At 35.2% G+C, this 27,840-nt stretch overlaps 1 protein-coding gene across 1 annotated transcript; it reads left to right on the forward strand.

Moving 5' to 3' along the window:
• The first annotated feature begins 4,979 nt into the window (after positions 1-4,979).
• LOC129265496 (BTB/POZ domain-containing protein 9-like) lies at positions 4,980-26,375 on the forward strand. Its single transcript, XM_054903484.2, has 10 exons — positions 4,980-7,495; positions 9,309-9,458; positions 12,547-12,661; positions 15,052-15,271; positions 15,732-15,851; positions 17,306-17,415; positions 18,043-18,232; positions 18,637-18,744; positions 19,953-20,031; positions 20,653-26,375. Exons 1-10 carry the CDS (start codon positions 7,439-7,441, stop codon positions 20,896-20,898), a joined length of 1,395 nt encoding a protein of 464 aa, XP_054759459.2. The 5' UTR covers positions 4,980-7,438; the 3' UTR covers positions 20,899-26,375.
• The last annotated feature ends 1,465 nt before the right edge of the window (positions 26,376-27,840 follow it).

Consider the following 27,840-nt stretch of genomic DNA (forward strand, 5'->3'; position numbering starts at 1 on the left):
TCTAGGATGTCACAGAATCTAAACTTTAAATTTGTACAATTCATGTACTGTACATCCATTGTTCTTTGACAGATTTTCATCAAGCATTCACTAATATATTTCTCTTAATTTTCTGCCTTTATCAAAACCAACTTATTAGAGTGTACTTCCCCTTTAAATCAAGATTAACTTGAACGTGTACATTATTACAACTTCAAAGGATTCAATCTACAGCTTGCTCTCTACAACAAAATTTAAATACAATATTTTATATTGAAATCCAAAAGAAACAGTATGTTAAATTTTTAGCTCACATATTTGCTTATCATTTGTGTTGTGAATGATAACTTTTTTTTTACATTCAATTTTGGATGAATTTTTCAATACCATACTTTTTTGTCATATTTTATTTATGTCAACTTGTTTTGGAGTGGATTTTTCCTTACATTTGTTATGATTTGCTTTTGGGGGAGGGGCAACCAAATTTCAATATTGGGACAGAAAAAAAGCAATATGATCTGATGGCTTTGCCTTCACCATACATTAGGGGAGGTCGGGGTTAGTTGAAACATTGTAATTTTCTTTAACGCCTTCAAATTTTAAAATTTATGCAATACTGCCCTCAATTTATTGCTATTATCAACAGCCATCCACCATATTACAGACAACACATGTGCAACAAGCCTGGTGAAGTTAGAAAGGAATTTTTGTTTTTTCACCTTCTGAGTAATTTTTTTCTCTTTCAGAAATCGTTTATTATCTCAGAGAAGTTTATAGATCAAGTTGGCCTGTTTGGGGGTATAATGGACACCTGTACCAAGCTACAAAATAAGGTTATTAGTATGCCATGGCTGTAAGCTTATAAATGTCAAATGGACCTCTGGGGTTAGTTGGAACAAAATTGAAGGGGCTAGTTGGAACATGTTCCAACTTACCCCCAAACATAATTATGAATACAAATTTATACAGTATTTCACACTCTTCTAAACTTGTATTGTATACCATGCTTGTTTTGTTTCTCAGTTACATGTAGGTCTGAGTGTGCATTTAAGGCCTATTGTAGGCCCCTAATGCAAACTTATCCCTTATCAAACTGGAGGGGGGTCAATTTTACCCCCCCCCTCGACAAATTTCATCACTACGCCGTCGCGCGAAATTTGTTGACCGCACCACTTGCTGGATTTTTACTTTCAAGTCTTGCACATCATTTAAGACCAAATTTGTAATGCCTGGGTGTGCGGTTTCGAAATTACGCAACATTTTGTACGTACATGTACATGTTGGACCCAAAATTGCTCAAAAACAGGATTCCACGTACAAGGTCAATGCAAATTGTGTTTTTCAACCAAAAATCATAAATGATTATTTTTACTTTTGTTGGTTCAAATGGATTTAATTTATGCTATTTATGATCGCAAAAGAGGCCCTGACAAAGTTCATCGGAAAAAACAATAAAAAACAAAGGTTCGAAAAAATAAGAAATACAAATTTAAAAAACAAAAAATACATAAGAAATTTTTTTGATATTTTTTTGATATTTTTTATAAAGGTAAAATTTGATATTCTCACCAAAAATTTGCATTCTACTAGCTTAATAGAGTTAAAGGCAAAAACATACCAAAAAAATTAGGGAAAATTTCATATGCTTATTTGCATAATTAATTAATTAAAAAATATAAACAATTAATTTTTGTCATGTAAATTTGATGCAGAAGTACATGAAATTGCTGATAGTACACTTAATTGCATGAAAAATTAAACGCACACAAATAAGCGGAATTCTACTACACAGACAGCTTGCGTGAGTGGCTGTATAATAGAAAACATAAAGTTCAACAAATCCACTTTTGATATTTTGAACTTGAAAAAAATAAAGCAAATCGGCTAAAACCATGTAATTAGTTTTTACATGTTTTTACATGTAGTATAAATCTTAATTGACCATTCAGTGTTCCAACTTACCCCATACCACGTTCCAACTTACCCCGTACGTGTATATGGCATAGGCGGATCCATGGGGGCCCCCCTTATTGGTGGAGCAAAAAAAGGAAAGAAAGAAAGAAAAAAGAAAGGAAAAGAAAAGAGAAAAAAGAAGAGGAGGAAGACGAGTGAATAAAATGAGAGGAAGACATGGAAGAAAAAAAAAAATTTCATGTCACTATATAAAATTTTTGCTCGCGCTTCGCGCTCGCATTGCCTATTAAGTGATTCACATATCTTGTTCAACATGGAGCTTAAATATCAAGTTTGGAAGTCAATATACAAAACATAGTTTTCCTCGGAAATTGAACTATCATTATTTTGTGTGATTTACAAATTGATTTTTAAAAATGTCAGTTTTATGGTCTAAATATTAACATTTTCTGCTCGCGCTGCGCACTCTCATTAATGGTTAAAAATATATCAACTGATTACTGATGCATCCTATTCATAATAATAAAAGTGCTTGAAATGTACAGTGTTCGGGCCATAATATCATCAGATTCCGCGCCCTCATTATGCATTAATAAATAAGATATCAATTTAGTAATTAAATTGTCCCGTTTGTTTAATCTCACGCTAAGCAAGAGGAATAGGAAGATAGTCATCATATTCATATGATAACATGTCCTAAGGATGTCCCGGTCCTATGTCTCAAAGAAATGATAATATTATATCCACCTTACAATTTTCCTACAGAGTGTTTGAAATATAAAGCTAAAAATGACCCCCTTTTCAGATCGGAATATCAAATATTTTAAGTTCGCACTTCGCGCTCGCTTTTATTTTCATGATAAAAGATATATTTAGAATGCCTAGATTCTAGGTCTAAATCTGAAACACGCGCGCGCATGTTCATTCAGTTATCCAGTTTCAGATAACAATATCAAAAATTTTCTGCTCGCCCTTTGTACTCAAATTATTAATGTAGGAAGATTCCCTCTTTCTCATCCTTTTCATGATTTACAAAACATGAATAGAGTGTCCCGTTCTAGGTCTAATTCTCGAACTTTTCCGCTCGCGATTCGCGCTCGCATCAATTGTTTAGTTATATAGCTATCCTGTTCACGATTACAAAAATTGATTAAAAATTTCCATTCTTTATGTAGAAATGTCAAAATTTTTCAGCTCGCGCTTCGCGCTCGCATTTGATTGTTGAAATATGTAACATTTTCATGGCTAACTGCAAGCAGTCATTAACAGGTAGGTCTAACAGGTTGTCCTTTTCAGGACCAACATATGCCCAAGAAAGAATACATGGTGTACCGTGAAACCTACTACACTAGGTCTACCTTTTCGATCAGTTCAAAACGTGTATCAAAAATTTCTGCTCGCGCTTTGCGTTCGTAGTTATTATTTAGTTGCAGGCACATCTTTTTCAGGATAAAAACTTTGCCCAGAATGTTCAAATTATAGGAAAAAATACATACAATTTCAAAAAAAAAATTGCTCGCGCTTCGCACTCGCATTACAAAATAAGGATTATGATATTATATATTTATGTTGATTTATAGAATAAAGCTAAGAAGTGACTCATAGGACTACCCCCTTCAAAGAAAGAAACAAAAAAATCATCTTCGAGCGGCCGATCGAGGAAAATATGGCTGAAAAAAAATTCCGGGCCCCCCCTATTGGCAAAGGCTGGATCCGCCCCTGTATGGGGTAAGTTGGAACGCTTGCGATGGTCTTGTTCAAGGTGGATTTTTTCAGTAACCATCATAAAGTTAGAAATTTTATGGGGTACATTTGAAACCCTTACGTTGTAGATATATGCTTCAAGCTGATATATTGATTGTTTCTCAAATAAAATCTATTTGGATTTTACAGCCATTTTTGTCTAAAAAATTTTCCAACTAACCCCGATCTCCCCTAAGACTGAACAATGTATTATATTTTGCTTATGTGTTAACTCCAAGTAGCTTGTTTAGAATATACAAAATTATTAGATGGATTGAAAGATTTATGGGTCCTTGCGATAATTCATGCACACTATACATCATGTGAAGCATATTAAGTACACTTCAGCTGGTTTTTGTGCAAAAAACATGTGTACTGCAAATTACAGTGATCAGTTTCTATGCTGGTTGAATAAGATAACAAATGCGGGAAGTTGCCCAATGAATCGCATTGATTTTTTTCAGCTGAATCTTTTCTATCCCTTTGTTTATTAACCTTGCTTATAATTTTATCTGGCAGTTATGATATCTATGAAAAGTTTTCTTAAGGTTTAAATAGCAATGTACATTTGTTTGCTAAACATGTGAAAGAATTTGGTCATAAAATATGGTTTGTTTTCAATTATTAGTACATGTATGCATGCACTATTCTTATTTCAGTTGCTTTCTATTATTTTATTGACCCTGCTAAAAATTGATGATGTCATTATGTTTACTCAACAAGATTTCTACAATTTAGATAATAATAATTATAAAAAGATTGTTACTTTCACAGTGCTTGTATCTGCTTTCAATTAAAGGCAAGCCAAGCATTATCAAAAAGACTAAAAACTAACTTAAAACTTGAGTCCAGTGAAAATTTCCAAACAATACAATAAAAAAAACATGTAGATACATTCATTGATAAAAGCCAGATGAAAAGAAAATTGTAACGTGGCAGAATGCCATGGTGAATTTGTTGTACATGCATGTTGATAATCAATACTTATTTGCTTTGAATTTGTCTTTAATTGTGAATCTCATTTCTCTTCTAAATGTGTTGAAAATTAAAATACAGTATGTTTCTATAAAACAATTCTTAGAATCAGGTTTTATGATTTGTAAATATGGGCAAATCACGAAGGATACATACAAATCCTGATTTACTTTTTGAGAACTTTATTTTCTGGGGGAGCAATACACCATGCATCTGTCAGTGATTTTTTCTGGATTTTTCTCAAAGTCAGTCAATTGTAAGGAATTTAGTAGCTTACAGTAGAACTGTTGTCTGTGAAAATCATGTCACACAAATCACTTCTTGAAAGTTGAAACTCTCCCCCTGAAGGAATTGAAGGAATGACTTGTGTCTATTAATGTTGCTTCAAGACTTCCTGGTATTACAAAGACATACAGATATCCAGGGTAACTTTGTGGCTTTAATCCTTCAAGAATTGATCTGTCAAAGATCACGTGATAATATCATACATTGTGCCCTCAATAGTTTAATGTCATCGCCCAATACTACATTTGCCCCCCCCCCCCCTCCTCCTTGAAATTCCTGGAGCCAGACTGACAATATGTAAAGATTTCAAGCTTTGAAAAAATGCCCTTTAAAGATAACTTTGTCTTTATTTTCTTTTTCTATCAAAAGTTTATATCATACTGCAGAGACAAAACTCCACTTCCAACTAACAAAATGTGAAGTCTTTGCTCAATTGTTGTTATGATACCCCAAGGAAAACCCAACTGAGATGTAAATTGTATACATCATCAAAAAAAGCATAACAAACAATAAATAAGAGAAAGGTAGAAAGAGAGAATACAAATGCACGAAAAAAGAATAAACAAAAGTTTAATGAAATAAGATATTGGTTTATATTGTGGGTGCAGAATCTATAGGCCTATCCTCCTGAGGGGTAGGGTCTGTTTGTAAACATTCCGTTCTTGAAGTAAGGGTTAATGAAAGCTCATAACACCCAGTATTTTTTCCCAGTGACTTCCTGTTGAAATGCAAGGTTATTAATAGCCTTGGAAAGCAAGGGTGGGTAGTATCAGATATCTTGTAATAATATTACATGTATTTGTAAGGAATGAATATCAGATCCCAATGAAGATTAGTTGTCAATATTTTTACAAGTTGTATCTCTCTTCACATGATACTTGGACCCCTGTTACATCTGAAAGTTTCCTACCCGAGACCCGACCGAGTCCACTTGCAACCTTGATTGGAATATTGGTGGATTAGCTTCGCGAACGGACCGAGTCCGAAATGTAGTCTGTTTTACATCACAGCGTTCATTTCCTCCCCTATCGATACGGTTTCGAGCGGTATCCAATTGTTGACACCAAAGGGCGCTCTCGATCTAGGCTCTGAATAATTTGCGCGCGCTAATTGAAGTTGTTTACATTTCGTTACACTCGTCGGCTGCTACACAGAAATGACAGGGTGGGACATGTGCCGATCATTTCCAGAGAGAGTCGAAACGACTCTTTACCTTTACCTTTACCTTTACCCGAGATTCTGGAAGAATGCTGATGATCCCAGCAGTTGTTAAAGATATGATCGATTTGAAAAGGATACGTTAAAAATGCTTCCTTCTTTCCACTCAAATCAAAGACTTTATCAATCGCAATTCACATGTCGCATGCTGCAAAACATTCAAAGAACGACGGGGCTGGGGAGGGGATAGCGCGCACTATGACGTAATTTGACTGCTGGCGAACGGACCGAGATAGGTTCAAAAGCTTGTGTGCATTTACATCTACGAATCGGTGGACCAGGGCCGGCCCGATACCTACCCGAGACTACCTCTGGATGTGGTCTCAGGTAGGTTCGCTAAAAGGTGGCCCGGGGTAGGTTTGGGATGTTTTCATCTGATTTCTTTCCGACCCGAGGTAGGCCCCGGGCCAGCCCGAGGTAGGGAATCTCTCAGATGTAACAGGGGTCTTGGAGAGAGACTTTTTTAAAGCTCAAGTTTCATTGCTATTAAAGTTGAAGTAATGATCTTGGGAACAAATGATTTGCTGAAGTTTGCTCTGGTTTCCAGCCAGCTCTTGTTGTATACATGTAGTTTTTCATCATAAATATGGCTGGTAGAATGTAAAGCTGGTCACAAAAGTTTTGGACCATATGCCCCTTTCTTCATAGCCTTTATTAAGGTCTTTGGCTGTTTAATTAGATTAGTTTAATTAGCTTAAACAGAATATGATAAATGATAAAAATCCAATCACCCTGTATTTACCCCTAAACATAGTCATAGACAACCTTCTAGTATTACCATAATGTACTAGTACATGTAGGCCCGGTGTTCAGTGAGCTTGAGGCTTCCATCTATGATTACCTCTGAGCCATCCTCAATATCCGCAATGTTTGCCTGATAATGTGGCCAATCTCTTAAGTTTGCCAAAAAGAGATGACACCAATATTTTCTTTTCCCCTTATACAGGAGGACAACCTTCTAGACAAGACATCTTACTTCTTAGGCCTGGCCAATAAGTATGGCTTCAGTGAGCTTAAGGCCTCCATCTCAGATTACCTCCTTGCCATCCTCAGTATCCACATTGTATACCTGATCTGTGATGTGGCAATTCTCAGTACCCTCTGGTCCCCCCAAAGAGAAAATTGACCATTGTCTTTTTCCTCTACACAGGAGGACAACCTTCTAGATATCTTAGGCCTGGCCCACCAATATGGCTTCAGTGAGCTTGAAGCTTCCATCTCAGATTACCTCCGTGCCATCCTCAGTATCCACAATGTGTGCCTGATCTATGATGTGGCCAGTCTCTACACCCTTGGTTCTCTGAAGGAGACATGCTATCAGTTCATGGATCGCTATGCCACAGAGGTCATGAACAGTGAGACCTTCCTCACTCTGTCTAAGGTAAGCCATAAGTAATTTTAATACATCCATTTTTATAGTTACTATGTGCATATACTCAACTGCGCTTTGACACTTGATATCATATTAATTCTTCAGCCATAGCTGAGCCGCCATATTGGCGCTAAAGCGTCAAGGGTACCCATTCACCTCACCTGGGTTGAGTGCAGCACAATTTTTTGATATCATATTAATTCTTCAGCCATAGCTGAGCCGCCATATTGGCGCTAAAGCGTCAAGGGTACCCATTCACCTCACCTGGGTTGAGTGCAGCACAATTTTTTGCTGAAGGAAAACACGCCACGGCTAATTTTTTGTACACAGACACTTCATATGAATCTGATCAAATGTACAAAAAAAAAATTCAAAATCACATTTATTTTCTTATGTATTTTATTGTTTTCTAAATTTCTTTGTTTTTCGACTTTGTTTTTTCAATGGAAATTGTCGGGGACTTTATTTTTACCATAAATGAGATGGAATTAATTGATTTCAATCAGTAAAAGGAAAAATAATGATATATTTATGAATTTTGGCTAAAAACACTATTTGCATTGGATTTGTACACAAATTCACATTTTTGTGCAATTTTGGGTCTGCATGCACTTACGAAATGTTGTGTAATTTCGGAACCACGTACCCGGGGGTCGCAAATTTGGTCTCAAAATTTGCGCGAGACTTGAATGTAAAAAGTCAGTGAGCCACGCGGTCAAAAAATTTCGCGCGGCGGATTTATCACGAAAAATGTCGAGGGGGGGGGGGCTGAATCAGCCCCCCCAGTCTTCTTAGGGTTAAAGCTACTGAGCAATTTTGTCGAAAAGATTATTCAATTTTATTATTGTAGCTTTAAACTTCCTTCAAAGCCGTGCTTTGAATGGCTTTTGTAAGCCCATCTAAAGCTTTGGTAAAGGGTCAGAAATGTACTGAATAATCATCTAACATTCCAATATTACTAAAGTGTAGTGGTCATTGGATGTTTTTTCAGCCATCAGAGTTCTAACTTGGCATTTTTTTTTCACTGTTTGGAATCAAGTGCCCTCAGTCTGTAATGTTTTTTTTTTCATTTAAAATTATCCCTTTGAACACTTACTTTACAAATTTAGTTTGGATATTGGAAGCTTCATTAATAGCAGAGCTGATATTGATTGGAAGGTTTGTGTATTAAGTTTAAGTGGGTAAAATTCAACTCCATTTGTTTTTAGTTCAGATAATCATTCATTCCTATGAGATATATATAATCTTCTTTTATATTTGCTGATGATACTCTTTTGTTTTACAAGTTCATCTGTATTCAACTTAAGAATATGTTAACCTTGCAGATTGGATTTCATATAATCCTCTCAAAGACAGATTTTTATAAGTAAATCTTTAATCTTATTATCAAAGATAGGATTAATGTAAAGACCAATGCATGCAATATGATGTCTTTGTGATTTAAAAAAAAAATGTAATGGCATGAGTACTTTTATTGAAGTTACAGACTATTTGGAGCCTCCCTGTAGAAACAAAAGTGAAATCAATTCCAAATCATAGATATGTCATAGCCATCTTGTCGTAGGCTTGGATTTGAAGCCAATTTACCCCCACCATAAGGCTTGCGGTAAAGCACAATTTTAATTTACTGTTCCTGGGATTATTCTGAACTGTAATTATGTTGATTTTACTGTACAGTTGCAAATTTGATGCAAAATGAGATTTGTAGCCTACATAGTCAGGTTGCAATCGGATCATATAGCGAGCTGTGAGCTTAATTCGTCAATCTCACCATGCTATCTTTCTTTCCCCGCATCCATGTTTCCACCTATTCTTGATTCAGGGTGCCCTGAAGGAGGTGATCTCAAGGAATTCCTTCTATGCTAGTGAGATTGATATCTTCAGAGCTGTTCAGAACTGGGTCCAAGCCAACAAAGATGTATCTCACAAGGAGATTGTGGGGGCCATCAGACTACCTCTTATGAGTAGACAGGTAACCATTGAAATTCACAAGCGGTTGTAGAAACAGAAACTAGGGAGTGTTTCACAAAACATTTTGTCACTGATTTGTACCACTAGCTAATTTGTTCTTGGTCACTCATATCATGGACCTATTACGAATGGACATTCAACGAATCCCCTCCTTTGGGCCAAAGACCGTCACCGCTAATCCTTTTATAAACAGAGCGCTGGCAGCTGACGCCCATCAAGCCGGTCGTAAAACACGCTCTCACTGATGGACAGCGGAAATCAATTCTACGCTGCTCCTACCCATTGCGATGTTGTTCGTTCACTTTATCTAAAGCAACGCACAGCAGCAAACGTTAGCGCTATGAAAATGATAGCAGAAACAAGAAAACAGGCGTGCATAAACATATTTTTTACGTACATCGCAAACAACCGCACATGAAATGCATTGACATCACCTTGCAGATCCGTATATCTACGGCAAATAAACAGTTGAAATTCGACGGAGAAATGTGCGGAAAAACGTTAAAAATGCATCTTTTTCGGACAGTATTGATGTCGATAGTAGCGCTTACCTTCGGTCAGAAGTTGATTTTCATTTGGGCATGAAATCCCACAGGATTGATGAAATTTAACGAGATTTTTCTTGATGGTCAGACGACAATCGCACATTATAGACAGCCTAAAATAATGTACTGAAAAACCGGATATGAATTGCGCATTGCATTCTAGGTAATGTAGGGACTTTCCCTATTGGCAATCGGGGCTAAAACATACCGTCTTCAGTCGAAAGAGGGCCAGCGATCGATCGGTGACGATCAATGGCCGAAAGGAGCTTGTGTAAACAATCGCCCCGGGCGGTCGTCATAAAAACCGCGTAAAGAGAGAGTTAAGGGTTAGACAGCGATTTTGACAGCTGGAAACAGGTGGTGGTCATAAAATGCTCTTGTTGAATGTCCATTCGTAATAGGTCCATGCTCATATGCATTGATTTAGGAAGCTATTATTAGCAGTCAGTGCAGACCAGTGGTAATATTGCTTCATGAAACATTTTCTGTGTTACTGGTTTCAATTTCTGTAGACAGGTAGTCATTGAAATTCACAAGTGGTTGTAGAACAAAAACTAGGAAGTTTTGCACAAAACATTTTGTCTGAGATTCCTTTCACTGGCTAATATGTTCTGAGACAATCAATTGCAGTTATTTTAGGAGCTGGATATAGCAGTCATTGCAAACCATTGGTAATGTTGCTCCTTGAAATATTCCCTTGGTTACTGGTTTCAATTCACATTGCGACTCTTAAGATGATGATGATGATCACGGATGTATAGATAGATAGAGAGACAGAAAGATTTTTGCGTGAAGAAGTTTTCGCGAATCACAGGGGTCCCGACATTTTCGCGGGTCGTTAAATTCGCGATCGGAAGATGTACGAAACACTTCCACAGCATTTCAGAGAATCAAAACTAGTGCAAATCATGTGCAAATATATCCTCAAAATCCCTATGCTGATGTGTCTTTTGTACATAAATATGTCCCTTTTAAAAACAGTTACAATACAAAGCATGGTAAAAGATGGTTTAAATTTCACTTTTTTAACCTTTGGATCTGAAAATTCATCACGTCACAGTTTGATCTGTAATCCAGAGGGTTAAGCAATCTTTGGAATTGGTGTTTTGTTAGATTCCTTTTTTCAAAAAGTTGGTTAAAGTGCAAAAATTTTGAATTTTGTGAACAGAATCTAAAATCTCTAAAAGCTCTGGTCATGTGACTTATGAATATTAATGAGTATGCAAATAGCTGCCAATACGTGAGTATAGAGTCAATCAAATGACAATAAAATCAAATTATTTCATGGAAAATACATTTTAATATTACAGTGAGTGAATAAATATTGATAAAATTATGTTAGAAAATAGTTTAGGCTCTGATTTTGTTTGAGAAATAAAAAAAGTGAAATTCTAGCTGACTTTTTGAATCACTAACTGTACTTTTAAACCTTATTTTTTGTAAATATAGGGGGTGCATATCTCAACTTTATCACTACACAGGATGTTTTCAATAGCAAAGTTCTGCTTTTGGGGATATTGGCACTGCCTAATAAATGTGTCAATATTTTAGCGTGTTGTTAAATTCTCGGCCGATTGGCAATTAGCGAAACCCGCGAAAATAAAACTCCCACGAAAATAACAGCTTGTGCAGTAGATAGATTGAGTAGGAAGGTAATTCTTGAAATTCATAAGTGGTTTTTAAGTATGAAAATTCACACAATTTGTATTGTGATGGTATGATGTCATACAAGTGATCCCTGTAGATATAATTTAATGCTGTTTCTTTGTGACCAGGCATGGCAAAACCAACAGAAAGTCACCAAAAATGATTTTTTTTTTTTTTGTTGTGAATATTCCAACTGGAATAGGAAATTATCAGCTTTAAAATGATGTATAAATCACTACCATTGGATGATTCTAACCCTTAAGACATTTAGAAGAACATTAACTACCTTAAGATGTTACTTTTGAAAAAAGAGGGATTGAAGTTAACAAGTCTATTGAAGCACATTACCTTCACACTGTTATGCAAGGATGACAAAAAGAGGATTAAAATTCATTCAAATTTCTTATAAGGGGTCATCAAATTAGCTTAAAGTTGTCACACTAATTAGGCACATCCTGTTCATTGTCATGGAGAAGTATTAATACAAGGGCTTATTCCTGTTTTTAATCTATTGAAGTTCAAAATGAGAGGGATATTTTGGTTTTCATGAAGAAGAACCGATTGCAATATAAGTTAAAGAAGACAAAATATGGGTCTATTTAAAACTGTTAACAGACAGTGTTGTAATAGATATGTTGATAGATTGATAGAGCTCACAGAGATTGCAAATGTTTAGATTTTTCGGTATTTTACCTAATCATGAGAAAACAAACTTACCCATGATTCCCTGCATTTGTCAATGAAAAAACGTGATTCATTAGTTTATGGAAAGACAAGACACACATCCATTGTTGCATGCATGCCTTCAAAATTAACTAACCCCCTCCCCCCGCCATGAATGGCACAGACAGTATAACAAGCATCAGCCAAATGAAATCATTCTGTGTAATTCTGCAGGATCTGCTCTACACAGTGCGACCATCCAACCTGCTGTGTGCTGACTCTATCCTTGATGCTTTCAAGATCAAAGAAGAATGTAGGAATGCAGACCTCAACTACAGAGGAGTGCTCAGTGAGTAGATTACAAGAAATAGTTTGTGTTAGTGTTCACAGAGAGCTTTCATTTTGAAAAAAAAAAAAAACTCTACCTGTCAAAAGGGAAATCCACTCTGCCTTCAAGATCTATTAACCGGCAAGTCCACCCCACCAAAGAGTTGATTTGAATAAGAAGAGAAAAATCCAACATTGAAAATTTCATCAAAATCACATGTGAAATTAAAAAAATATTAAATTTTTAAAGATTCACTTGATTTCATAAAACAGTTATATGCACATCCTGGTTGGTATGCAAATGAGGGGACTGATGACATCACCTACTCACTTTTTCCTTTGTATTTTATGATATGAAATACTTTTATTTTCTCCTCATTGTCATTTGAAACAAACTTTTATTCCACCCTGAACATATAGAATTGCCATCGTTATAGCATTATGTGGTTCAGTCAAAATGGTCATTGTAAAATGAGGAAAAAAAAAAAAATTATATAATTCAAACAATAGAAAAACAAAGAAATAGTGATGTCATCGACTCTCATTTTCATGTATCACTGACTTGCGCAAATAATTGTGTTGTGAAAAATATGTGAAAATATGAGTATTTATAACTTTATTTTGCATCCAATTTTGATGGAATTTCAGGGCTAACCTTGTTTGAATTTTCTCTGTTGATTTAAATCTTCTTTCTCCTGGGGTGGCCTTGACCTTTAATAGAATTTGCTTTTAACAATAAACCATATACTAGTAAAAGAAAACTTGATTAAAATCCCAAAGGATAGCTATTCCTGTGACATCACTTGTGTCATTTACCAGTCCTTCACGTTTATAATTTTGTGGAGCTCATTAAATCGCTCTCCTTATTTTTTTGAGGAGCTCAATTGAGCTCCTCAGAATCGCTCTCCTGGCTTGAGGAGCTCAAATCAATTCAATACAATACATGTATGATAAATTGTAGATTTTTCTTAACATCGTATATGCAATAGCTGTGTAGCTGTTAATTAATCTGTGGTGAAACTAAGCCTGGGTCAATACGTTTACAAAATATCGCGCTCCTGCTATAAAAATTTTTGCATCTTTAAATCCATGAAATGGCCATCTATTTTCCATAATTCCTTGAAATTATGTTGATTCAAATCAGAGTCGGGAGAGAGGTGAATATTCTTCACTTTTCTGATAGTTTACAACTAAATCAAAATAATTTAAAGGAATTGTGGAAAATAGATGGCCATTTCATGGATTTAAAGATGCAAAATGTGAAATTTTAGCTTTTTTTTTTAGGAGCGCGATTTTTTGCTCTCCTTATTTCTTTTTAGGAGCGCGATCGCGCTCCTCAAAAATGAAAGTCTGATTTACTATTATTCTTAAAGATTGATTGAATGTTGTGTTTTTCTATTATTTAAGCCTTAATGCTTTTATCAAATTTGAGGGGGATGCCTTTTGAATTCAACGCGCAAGACAATGTGATTGGTTTCAATATTTTTTATTGCCAACAAAATTATATGTTCAAAGAATAAAATTTGATTAGTTTCATTTATGCAAGCTGTCTGATTGAGACCTGATGTGCTGTGTGGAAACTATGGAAATTTAGATTTGAGGAACAAAAATGACCTTAAACATAACCTTTGTATACTTCAAATCATTAGAGAGCGAAGTTGGCTCAGTCGGTAAAGCGTCTGCCCGTCGAACCAAAGATCGTGGGTTCGAGTCCACCCCGGGCGGATGACTAAAGCCAGTGCGTTGTGTAAACGTCTCTCCCCTGTTTCATAGATGCAGGCTATGTTACAGTGGAAAACACTCCGTCCCTCGGATGGGACGTTAAATGGAGGCCCCGTGTAGAGGAGAATCACCACCTTTGCACGTTAAGAACCCACTGCACTATTCGAATAAGAGTAGGGGGAAACCCTGGTGTAGTGGTCCACCTGCATTCCCCAACCAGTTATCAGGAGGAGAGACCTGCGGGTCACAGTTCTGTGTGCGCGCCCTTCTTGGATACCCAGATTGGCTGGCTCCTCCAATGCGCCTTTGAATGTCTTTGACAGATATATGGCGCTATACAAATGCTGTGCATCATCATCATTATAACTCACAGTTGTTACCTGATAGAGAGGTAGAGAGAGGATGGTGCAATATAACAACTGGCAATGGTAACAAGGAAAATAAAATATTATCATGTTTATCAGGTCAATTTTACTATAATATTAATAAGGATTTAAAATTATCTATATGCACGATGAGGAATACTGTCCTGAACATAAAAAGTTTCAAAACAGAATATAATTCAAGGATGAGTTAATTATTTGCAAGTTCTACAATTAAGCATTACTTTCATTATCTAGAGCCCATGGGTGAATTAGTGGGTATTTTATGTGTTGATAATTTTTTAATCAAATCTTTTCACACTCACAGTTCCAGAGGAAAATGTAGGAACAGCGAAGCATGGTGCGTCGGTGGTCAAAGGAGAGATGCGGTCATCTCTTCTTGATGGTGACTGTCAGAACTATGACCTTGACCGCGGCTTCACCAGACATCCCATTGAAGACGTACACACCGGTGGCATCGTCATCACCCTGGGCAAACCAACCATAATCAACACCATCAGACTCCTCCTTTGGGATAGAGATACCAGGTACAGATGGAACGACAGACATCAGTGACTAGGGCTGCACAATATCACATATTTGGTTTTAAATCGTCATTAGCTATAATATGAATTACTTATTGTAAAACATTTTCAACAATATTCACATGCCACTGTTTATTTAGTTCTGGCTAACCATGGACCCTTTGAAAGATGGTCACTGATTGGAACTATAATGAATTTATTCACCTGACTCGATAACAAAAATCATATTGCTATTCCACATGTTTCCGAGCTACGTGGGAAAAGTATTTCATATTTTGTAAGTGTTTCATTTCATTACCCAATCTTGAAAAATGCCTAGACCTTGTTTGAAATTAACTTTTTGTATTTATAATCAATAACAAATTTCATTATGCCACCTTGTGTTATTTTTGTTTTAATTTTAATTGCATATTCGTAATTTGATGTGTTGATTTGAATATAATTGTTTGTTTTTATTTTTTAGGTCGTATTCTTACTTCATTGAAGCTTCTGTCGATGAGAATGATTGGATCAAGGTAATTGATCATTCAGCATTCTTATGTCGGTCATGGCAGACCTTGCATTTTCCTGCTAGGGTTTGTAGGTGAGTACAATTCTACTAGTATATAACACTTATATTTTCATGAGGTAACTTCAACTGTAATCAGGCTGAGTTTGTAGGCTATACTATACCTTGTGGGAACCAATTCTAGTGATTGGATCAAATAACAATCTGAAGACTAATTGGTTAGTAGCTTTTAACCCTAAGTAGACTGGGAATTTTCAATGCCTAAGAAGACGGGGGGGGGGGGCTGATTGAGCTCCCTTCTTATGATCTCAGTTGTCGATCGCGCGGTCGCGACAAAAATTGGCACTCACATTACACATGGCATAATCTACAAAACTAAGATCAAATTCTGTGTAAAATCTCATTCTTTGAAAAATCCCATTTATGTTTAAAATCAATAGTTTGCTCTAATTAACTAAATAATGCCCCTAAAATGCTAATTTTTGGTTTACAGACTCTTTATAGGAATCTGATCAAATGTATTTTTTAAAACATTCAACATCACACTTGTTTTGTTATGTATTTTATTGTTTTCACTGGAAAACGTCAGGGACTTATATGATTGTTGGCTTAAACACTATTTGCATTGGATTTGTATATGAATTTACGTTTTTGAGCAAATTTGGGTCTGCATGCACGTACAAAATGTTGCGTAATTTCACAAGCGCTTACCCGGGAGTCGCAATTTTTGTCTCAAAAGTTGTGTGAGACTTGAAAGTAAAAGTCAGCGAGAGACGCGGTCAGAAAAATTTTGCGTGGCGGATTAATTACAAAAATGGTCGAGGTGGGGCTGATCAACCCCCCCCCTCCTAATCTAATTAGGGTTAAATCGGTTAGTACCTTTGTATAGGATTAAAAACTAACTCATTGATTCAGCTGTTAATTTTATAATTCCAATCCTTACATTTGAGGTGACCAGGGGGGCGTTTCATGAAAGGACTTGTCGGACGTTTTATCCGACAAGTACCATTTTATCCGACAGTTACCATAGTAACAGTACCTCTCAGCCAATCAACATCAGAGAAAGATGTCAGATCTGACAACTTGTCGGATGAAAATGTTGATGAAACACTCCCCAGAGATGACCAGAGCGATATAAGTGTAGTGGTCATATGTTTATCAATAGTATTGGACACTGTGCTTTTATCATCATATAAAAGCATGCTAATTTTCCATGTGTATGAGAATTGAATTGATTGAATTGAATTAATAGATTGGAACTGAACTGAATTGAATTGAATTGAATTTATTGATTGATTTTAATTGAATTGAAAAGAGTAGAATTGATTTCATTCCCACGTCTTCATTAAAAACATGTACATAGCATAACAAACTACATTTCAAGATGATATATACAAACAAATTTACAAAAGGATTATAATGAAAATGTGGTGGAATCATAAATGGTTTTCAAAAACTTGTACAAATAGTTAGTCCAAATTAACATAAATATAAGATGTACAATTTTTTTTTTTTTCTCCTTTCTCTAGATACATCCGCATCATTGGAGTTCATAACACCGTCAACAAAGTATTTCATCTTGTCTCATTTGAAGCGTTCCATACGACTAGGATATTTCAACTGGAATGTGGATTGATAGGTATTTCTCTAACATTTTTGTAATCTGAATGAGAAAATGAATCTGTTTTTCACTATGGTGTACATGAAGAATATGAAAGAGGCAATATTGTTTGGATTCACTCCTCAAACAGTGGACTCATGAATAAAATAACTGTGACAAAAGCGCACATCAGCGTTGGACATTTTTTATATAAGCTGTAAATAGGCGTAATTTATACAGGGAATCTGCATAAACCATGGGTTCAACTGATGGCTGTCAAAACTACCTTTGTGAATTCGGGCCATAATGTTTATGAGGTTCTCTATGTAGTGGAAAACAACTGACGGAATGGTTTGTGATTCTCATTGAATCAAGCTTATTCTTGCATGCATCAAATTACACTGCAACAAATGTGAATAAATATGATGTATACGATTGCCCACTCAAGTTGCCTGAAAAGATTCTGACTTGAATAATTTCTTTTCATAATCCCTTTCAGAGGAATATATATATTGATGTTTCACCACAACGAAAACAGAAAAGTCAGATTATATTTCTGTTTTCCAAACTTGATTTTGCTGCAAGTTAAAGTTGTATTTATCAACAATTGCTGATTATTGACTTTGTGTGATGTAATATTTTTGTTTCATAAATCTTCCTTTACAGTCCCACAGCAGAATGTAGCCACAATCAAAGCCAGTGCCAGTGTTATTGAAGGGGTCAGTCGCAGTAGAAATGCTCTACTAAATGGTGACACCAAAAACTATGACTGGGACTCTGGGTATACATGCCATCAGCTAGGCAGTGGTTCGATTGTAGTACAACTCGCACAACCTTATGTTATTGGCAGTATTAGGTAAGTAAGATGGTAACCAGTGAGACCATGTTATTGGTCTATGATGTTACTTGGAAATCCTTTTAATAGTGACACTGAAAACTATAACTTGGATGTAGGATAGGCAGGTCATCAGTTTTTGGGGGCTTTTCACATGAATGTATGTCTTGTGTAAATGCCATTGTGTATACTGTTTGTAACTCTTGGTCCTATCAAATACCAAAGGACGATCTGTAATTTTAAGAGCTTTTGTATACTGTGTGCTTCTAGAAATTTGATTGCAAATTGAAGTGGAACTTCACTCTTGCAAAACACCCCACATATGTGAGAATTCATCTTTGACAGTGCACTCTGGGAATTGATTGCTTATTGCACTGTAAACATGGAAATGTACCCCGGTGTAATCTTGTCTTCTATCCCTGCAGGTTGCTATTATGGGACTGTGATGCAAGAACATACAGCTACTTTGTAGATGTATCTACTGACCAACAAACATGGACGAGAGTAGCAGATAAAACAAAGGATAATTGCAGGTATAGTACCCCCCCCCCATAAAAAAAACCCTATGTATTTGCTTCAATCATTAATCTTAATGTGGAATGCTAGCAAGTTTGATTTACATATTGGTGACTTTGTTCCTGAAATAGTTGAATTTAGAATTGCAATTATTGTCAGTTTTCATAAGATGAAAAGATCTTTTTTGAACACTTCATTTACTCAAAGATTGCTTTGGACAAAAAATATATTAAGATACATTTTCCACCACCATTGTTTTCATCATATCGTCATTACTATCAGCAGTGGTATTATTAGCAACAGCATCATCACTGTTATCCATTATTATTATCCACACCATTATCACAATCAATATCATTTCATTTAATCATGGTAGAATATCACATTTGTTGCTCCCCCAGCAACTTTGCATAGCATGTAATTGCTACTCTTGTCTACTACATTATGCCAAGCATAAGAAGACAAAATGTCCCATTTGATGTACCTTGCTACCTCTACGTCAAAGTATTTGTTACCACTCAGCTAATGTTAAATGCGATATAAAGGAAATTAAGGTCCAAAGACAGGTTAGACATTTGAAGGATGGTGTGGTTCAGAATAGATTAAATGGGGATAGATTGAGATGAAAAGGATGGGCAAGAGAGAGAAATAGTGATATTGGAGTTTTCTCTCATGATGAAACCATGAAGAGGATTGTGAAACAGAATCAGAACCCCCTTAATGTTATCAGGGGGTGTTTTGTAATGCTTTCAAAAGATACCACTACTTAAACATGATTTTATCTCATTGAGATACCTCAGATATTCCCTAGATTTTTATAAAGTAAGACCTAATATCCTTTTTAATGAGTGGATAACTCTGAACCAAGAAGTTGCGGGTTTGAATCCCACCATAGCACTCACGTCCTTTGGCAAGGCATTTATATATGCCACTCTCCTTCCAGGTGTAGTAAATGGGTAACTAGTAGGAAGAATTTCCTTGAAAGGCTTGAATATGTGAGTGCTTGATCAGGGTAGCTGTGCTAAAGCCGAAGTAATAAAAATAATGAGATTATTATTAGAAATAAAAATTGGGGTTATCATATTTAGATCTTCAGCTAAAGTTGGAATTCAAAATGATTTTGAATCTGCTTTAGCACCCAAGATCATGGTCCAATCATGCATAAAGTCATTTACCCATCTCAATACCAACATTTAAACCATCGATGTTGACTGTTTCCTTGCAGATCTTGGCAGACATTGTATTTTCAGCGCAGACCAGTCACCTTCATCAAGATCGTTGGAACTAGGAATACAGCTAATGAGGTAAAGACATTCATACTTTTGAAACTTGGAAAATTTCCTCTTTTTAGGTGGTTTTGGGTTTTCTTCTCTGATGATGGCATTTGAGACAAATGTGTACTTTCTGGCTCTGACAATATATGCTGCCTATCTTTGAGAATATGAACCAAGTTATAAAAGTTACACCTTTACATTGCATATGATTGAGCAAATGTAAATTTTCTACCATTTACACTTCAATTATTGTTTTGCAGAAAAAATCTGTTGGCAAGAAGATGACCGCATTTTTTTTTTAATTGGAACCGCCTTTTCTAGCATGTTTTATCTTGGGTTTATGTTTTTATGTCATACTTTTGGTTACGTAATATTTGGAAAATATCCTCTTTTTGGTGCTCACTTTGGTATATTGATTGGTTCGTCAGTAGGGCCAGGTTATTACTCCTATGCTTTTGAGCGAAGAATAGTATAATTACATTGGTTCATTCTATTTGAAAGTGCTCGCCAGGCCCTTTTATTTGTCATGTAATTTTGTTGTGTCAAATAGGTAGTATAAACATTTGAATCTATATGAAGCCTCTGAAACATATTTTTGTGTGTATTTACAGTATTTTAATTACAGTAATATTTGATTTTCTTTTTATCTAGGTTTTCCACTGTGTGCACTTTGAATGCCCTGCACAGAACACACAGAGCGGCGAGTCTCACTCATCAGATCTTGATGATGACAGCTCATCATCTGGCCATGGCCCAACCCTCCGACTTGCCAATCCCAGTACCTCCTCCAGTAGCACTGTACATTGTCCATCAAGGTCAGTCTCTCAGCAGAGCCCTATGTCACCCTCATCAACAAGGAGTTCGCCGACATCGAGTATGGGTGGACCACCACTCTGAGAGGATATTGATAACCAAACAAATTGAAACTTGAGTTCTTACAGTTTTGACAAGTTTTCGCTGCAATATTTTCTTGCTTTCTCCACCATTTCAAAGGATTTGGTAATGACTGCATGGTGTTTGATCACTTGCTTTCCTGCTTCAATTCTGGTTCAGCTGCCTAGAGTTGGTGAAAATAAGGATATGCAACAGAGAGGGTTGCAATCAATCGCGATTGGCATCAACCAATCAAGATCTTTGTTACATGTGCATATTGTTCAACAAACCCACCGTCAAGCAATCAGAATGGTTGTTTCAAAATAGCAACTGAGCATAAATCCCGAGGTTACAGGATTTGTGTCTGTTCTTAGCTTTGCCTGACATGGCCACAGCTTTTCTTTGATTACTATACAGTACAAATGGATATACAGAATTAAGGGATACGTATTTGCCATTGGTCAAAAGGACATGCCAAAGGTCACCATGTTGTCTCTAGCAGAGGTGCCAATACTTTCTTTTAGTATGTGGCTTTGGAAGAAATTAAAACATGTTGAAGGACCACAGTAATAGTGTCAAAGTTATACTATGGTTCTGCAAGCTCTATCAAGTGGAGTTGTCATGTAAAAATTACACTGGTTTAGAATTCAGCCAGTTTGGGGATGTAGATTGAGTATTAAGATGTGTTGCTTTAGCAGTTATTTTGATGATATTGTTGTAGCAAACACAGAGCTTCATGATGAAGCTGTGTGGATTCTGAATCAGTATTAAATTGTTCCCTGTCATTTCATAGACATGAAAGGTATCAAGAATGAAAGGTAATGATAAATATAAAAATTAATTGATATAAGTAGAAGGAGTCTAATAATCATGATGGTATGCCACTGTCACCTTTTAACCATCAATTCACAGGAAGAAAAATGAAAAGTCTCTTCTGTGTTTTACCAATGCTGCAATGATTCATATTTAAATATACAGTACAGAAGAGCAGAATCTAGCTTGTTGTCCATTGCTATTTTCATAAAGTAGATTGGCCATGCAATGTAAACCACAAATAATATTATTGAATCAAAGATGCAAAACAAGGAACAGAGCAGCTTGTTTAGGAAATAAGTAGTGTTCTTTCATCAAAATCATTGTCAAATCATGAAATTTGAATTATTCATGGAAGTAACAATATTTCTGCTACTATGTAAGTACAGATTAATTAAAGGCATGTTCAGATATGCATCAAGCTCAGCAGAATACAGTGGTACAAATTGCACCACTTATGCTAATAAATGAGAATTGTTTGCTTCCCAGGTCTTCAGATTTTTGTGACACAAATAATGTTGCTTGATATCTCATTGACTTTCTACACAAAAATTTTACCAACCTCTGTCGCGCTCCATCTGAACAAGCCTAAGTAAACTTTTTTTTTTTTTTTGATGTATTCTATTATCATGACCATGGAGTTTGTTCTGACCTCACACTGGGACTGGAGTTAGTCAAAGATGGTACTATGGGGAAAGCAAGATTTAACATTGCTTTTGTGCATAGGACTAGTATATTGAAGGTTATTAGAATTTCTATTTCATCTCGTTCAATTTTCCATAGCACACATAAATGTGTTTTACTATGGTCATACGACATGTATAATGACAGAGGAAAATTCCATGTTACATTTATCTTCGGCATACATAGTGTGTGAAATGTCATTTCGCATTTTAGTGCATCTTTTGTGGCATCTTAATTCCAAATTAGTTCATTTACAGTCAGAAAGGATTGACTTAATAGCAGTAAATGGTATTATGTTTGATTATCCAGGTGTTTGATATTTTGATATTCAGTTATAAATTTCTGTCAGTATTATCATGAAAGAATAAGTTGTTATTTAGATGTGGAAAATACATGTAGAAAGGATGTGTATTCTTTAATTTTTCTTATTTTTACCTCTTCTCTTCTCTTCGTCCTGCTTCATTTACCTCATTTTTGGGGTGGTTCCTCATCGTCCTCTCCCTGTTTAACTTCTTCATCTCTTTTCCCCCCCTTCATCCTGTCTTTTCTCCTCATTTAATCAAACTTTTATTTTTACAACTATTACAAATAAATCTTTATATGAGTTTATCCAAGAGTAATTACCTGTCCATGGAAGTTTAATAAATAGATTGAAGTTGTGTTTCGATGAAGAAATTTTGTGTTTACGTTCCTGGATTTCACTTAATGTGTAGTGCTTATCATAGAAAATTCAGGTTCTACAGGCCTCAAGCCTGACACAAGAATTCTATTGCATGTAAGGCAGGCAGTTATAATGATTAATATTTTAAATTTGACATTTTGTTAAAATGCAGCATTTTCCAATTACACTAAGTTTATATAATTTTAACCAATACTAATGCTTCTTTGGTAATTCTACAACACTGATTTATCTTCAGCTGGGGATGAGAGGAATCTATGATCTCAGAGAGCTTTAAGGGTAATCTCTTCATCCAATATTTTTAGAGCAGAATAAATTTGAATATTCTGAAAGGTTTTGATACTGTACAGTGAAAAAAAAATTCTCAGGCATTGTTTATATAGCTATTCCTTCTTATTAATATTTCAGCATTAGCTCATAAAATCCAGCCATAGCGAGTACTAAAATACTCCTTATCATTTAGGTATTATCTTTGAAAAGCTCTAGATTTAAGGAATTCCACAGTCAATGCATATGGTCATATATTTGCAAATGAAGTAAAATCCACCACAATGAGATTCCTTTAAGGCATGATATTGTTTTAAAAAGTAACCTGCAAAGACATATTGATGTGTGTAAATCTCATGAGCCCCTGGTGCAGTATAGAAATAAATATAGGATTATTTTGAAATCATTATAAAATGGTGATTATTCATGTAAATGAACTTACTGGAGGTCACAATGTGTTTGACAATATTTTGTACTTTTTATATGTCATTGTTGACATCTTTAGACATATTTCAGTGAAAAAAGCTGACGTTTCAATATTGTAATATTGTAAGTCTCCGTTGGCTGAATTCATAATGATGCAAAAATTAATGGCAATTAAACTTTTCAAAATGTTTTTTTCTGCATGATTGATGCTTATAATGCTGAAGAAGAAGTCCACCCTCACATAATGTGAGTTTTTATACAAACAGAAAAGGGAGAGAAACATATTCACAAAGGGTTGATGAAAATCCATCAATGAATAATTCAGTTGTCAATGTTCAAATATTAAGATATTTTTTCATCACATGGGAGTAGCTATAGCTCAATTAATAGTTTATAATAACAGTAAAATGTTATCATAAAAACATGTTTGTAATAATGACTGGGAGTGTCCAGCTTAAACATAAATTCCAGTCCATGGCAATGATCGTGTAATAAATGACTTTGAAGAGAATACAACAGAGTGACCACCAAAATGTTAGTATAAGGTAAATGGGAAACATTTGAATTTTATGACAGAGACAAATATATTTACCCTGCTACTTCAGAAATTTATTATTTACTTGTTTTGTTATGGTTGATGATTAGAGTATGAATTTCCAGTAATTATGCTACAAATGTAGGATTATTGTTTCTTAACAAATTTTACATGCTGACAATTACATAATCCCCCAAATCACTTTAAAATCTTACAACCTTAATGTGTCCACTGTCTGCCAAATCCATTTAGAAAACATGATGTATTCCATTCAAACTTAGTTGTTCTGATTAATTTAATTGTTTTACTGATATATGGTGCTATAGATGTTGTGTTTCTTATATTTTATAATATGTAATTATGTTTTATCATAACATCATGATTATTAATGTAATTATGTTAAAACTTCTGCTTATATGGTTAACTTTCTTAGAGAGATGTAAGAAACACATGTAGTGTGCATAGAAGCCCTGTGCGGTATAAATTGAAAGGTTTGTTCCTTGTTTTGTAACCAAAAATTAGTACTTTGGATGTGTTCGTGTGTAAATTCAGATTTATATTGCTTTGATAAAAGATTCTGTTCTCAGAGAGGAAATGTGATTTCCTTGTATATATCACTAAATTATATTGTGTGTACAAATAAAGTCTTTATCAGCTGTAAAAGTTATTTACATGTAGGTTTAAGTTTGATGAAATATCATATTTTAGGTGGTGTTTCACTTTTTCAATGTTGTTTCCAGTAGCTTTATGTTGTACAAGAATATGTGAGTATGATTTATACAAGTATCCATAAGTTTATCATTCAAATTTTCAAACTGCATGATGTCTTTAAGATGATAGAGAAAGCTGCATGCTGCTTGCTTGTTAAAAAAAAATGTTTAGGTATTTACTTTTATTATAAAAAAAGTACTTATGATTTGTGGTAGAGCGTTGTATGAGATATTATTGTTTAAAAGTGTTAAACTTTGGTGGAATGTACATGTACTATGACAACAAAATATACCAAATTTATTAGTATGAATAGATTAGAATCAGAAGATCTAGTTATTTGACTTTCAAGGGGGGGGTGATAATTCTAACAATAAAATTCTCAACATGATTTTATGGGGGAAAAGGTTGCATTACAGACCATATGTTAATGTTTTTTATAGGGACAGTGATATTCTAAATATGTTTCTGAACAAAGATTTAACAACCAATTATATCTCCACCTTAGGTTAATGTGTAACACTAGATCCAGCTTAAAGTGAACAAAATATATTGATGGATCCTTGAAATGCCATTTAAAGTGTGTCTATGCCATGAGCATATGAAGGATTCTTGAAGGTATGGTTTGAATGGCTATCATCAGAAATAAATTAGTTGCTTCATTATCATTTCACAACACTTTTTCTATGTAATTCATTAAATAGATTTTGGAATATCAAATATGGATGATGACAAAATATGAAATTTTGTGGCCGTTATCTGCTACTTTTCAAGGTATTGTTTAAAAGATAAGTGTGATGTAAATTCTTCATTCATTACTTTCTGAGATTATGTTTTGGTATCTTTTAATCACCCTGTGTTGGTTGCTGAGCAGTTATAATTTCAAATCTACCAATTTATTCTTTATATTCTTCCACTCTTAACAGGGCCTCTTCCCACCCATAAAATAACATGAAAGTTTGCAGACATTGAGTAGAAAGATACATGTGTTAATTATGTAACACGTTCCTGTGAATTGGCAAATAAAAAGACTTGCAACCAGTTTTGAGCAACCATCCCCAGATAATAATTAAATGTGTCTTGTTTCACCCATGCTGAGCATGTTCCTCTGTAGCAGCAGGTTTCACAAAAGTATTATGATCTATTCAAAACATGTAGCAGAATGTGAAAGTGATAATATGACATGATCCATTACTTACTGGAGATGCAAAGAAATTAGATACTTATATTTTTGTAAGAAAACAAACTGCATGAAAAGAAGTTGTCTTTACTTTACTACCATGTTTTATTACAAATACTTCAGGTGTATTCATAAATGATATGTATGTATTGGACTGGAAGTTATCTGGCAAATAAAATGTATGCAGCATTTGTGCATGAAATCTAAAACAGCTTGGCTCTTGAATTCATGATTTATTCCCGGGGGGGCCACTTACATTGACGAGCGGATACCATGCGCGACCAAAAAAACACGTAAAAAGGATGTCTTTTTCAAGATAGGGCATGTTACGTACGTAACGTAATAAGGGTGTCAAAAAACACAAACAATGAAAAAGGGTATCTATTTCGATAGGAAAGCTACGTGTTTAGGGTCAATTTTGCGAGGGTATAAAAAATCAAGACTAAAATGTTTTATAAAGGATGTACTTTTTGCCCCAAGTCAACACTACGTGTTTTGAGTACGATTTGCGCGAGTGTGGCGCTAAACCCAATGATGTAGATAAAGGTAAAACCGACGTCCGTGAATATCGCTATGCTTGTTTAGGGGTTTAATTCAGGGAATACTTGCCAATAGTATCGTTTTGTTTCCAATACTTGTTAAGGGTAGGGTTTCACACGCCAATACTTGTTAAGGGGTGCATTTTCAGAATATGGAAAATACATGTTTAGGGTGCTTTTTGAGATCTCATGGTCGCGCATGGTATCCACTCGTCAATGGAAGCGCCCCCCCCCCCCCCCCCCGGGATTTATTGTGTAATATAAGTATTTCTACTACATGATCCTTTTAGCATTTGTGATGAAAAATGATGATTCAAAAGAAAGCTTTGAAAGTGTGTGGTGATGGGTGGGTGGGTGTGTGTGTGGGGGTGGATTTCATGTGTGTGCTTTGGGGAAGTGCATCTATGTGAGGGATGGATTTTGTAGAGTAGTCAGGCAGCATATGTCATTTACTTCGACAAATTAGCTAAGTCTGATTTTTCACTTTTATGTGATTGGTGACATCACAAGGAACAACTTTCAACTTGGTGACAAATTTCTAATGGTCATCTGGACCATGTTAGTGGTCAAAATGGGGTCAATTTTTAAATTGCCCCTATTCTGTCGAGTGACACATCAAATTGTTTGTCTTGTTATACTGAACAAAAAGCGTACACAACCATATACTCTTGACCTCCCATTAAAAAGTTATGACCGGAAATGTCAAAAGGTCAACGAACTTTCGTTAAATGGCAAATTAAACTGATCAAAGGTATGAAGAAAGCTTGTTTTTATGCATGTGTGTACTTTTTTATTTTTTATTTTCTTAGGAGCTGGAAGCACTGATCAATCGATGTGTTTATTCTTACATTTCATCCATTTGCTTCGTACATAATATTTTAATCAACAGAAAGTATTGTACAGCGCGTCCCAAAAAAAATGTCCCTCTGATATGCGGCTAAATTACTTCCAAAAATAAAAATTATTCTAAATGAAATGTATAGAACTAGGAAGCCCATCTCATGTTCTAACTTCTATAAAAATTTCATTGGTCTTGCTTCAGTGGTTTTGAATACACAGCCTATTATGTAACAGTGGTGCTTTTCAGCCCATTTCAAGTTTGCATGCATGCAGCACTGCTTTGTGTTCTACACTT

Source organism: Lytechinus pictus, chromosome 7, assembly GCF_037042905.1.
Source record: "Lytechinus pictus isolate F3 Inbred chromosome 7, Lp3.0, whole genome shotgun sequence".
In the NCBI taxonomy this organism is placed as follows: domain Eukaryota; kingdom Metazoa; phylum Echinodermata; class Echinoidea; order Temnopleuroida; family Toxopneustidae; genus Lytechinus; species Lytechinus pictus.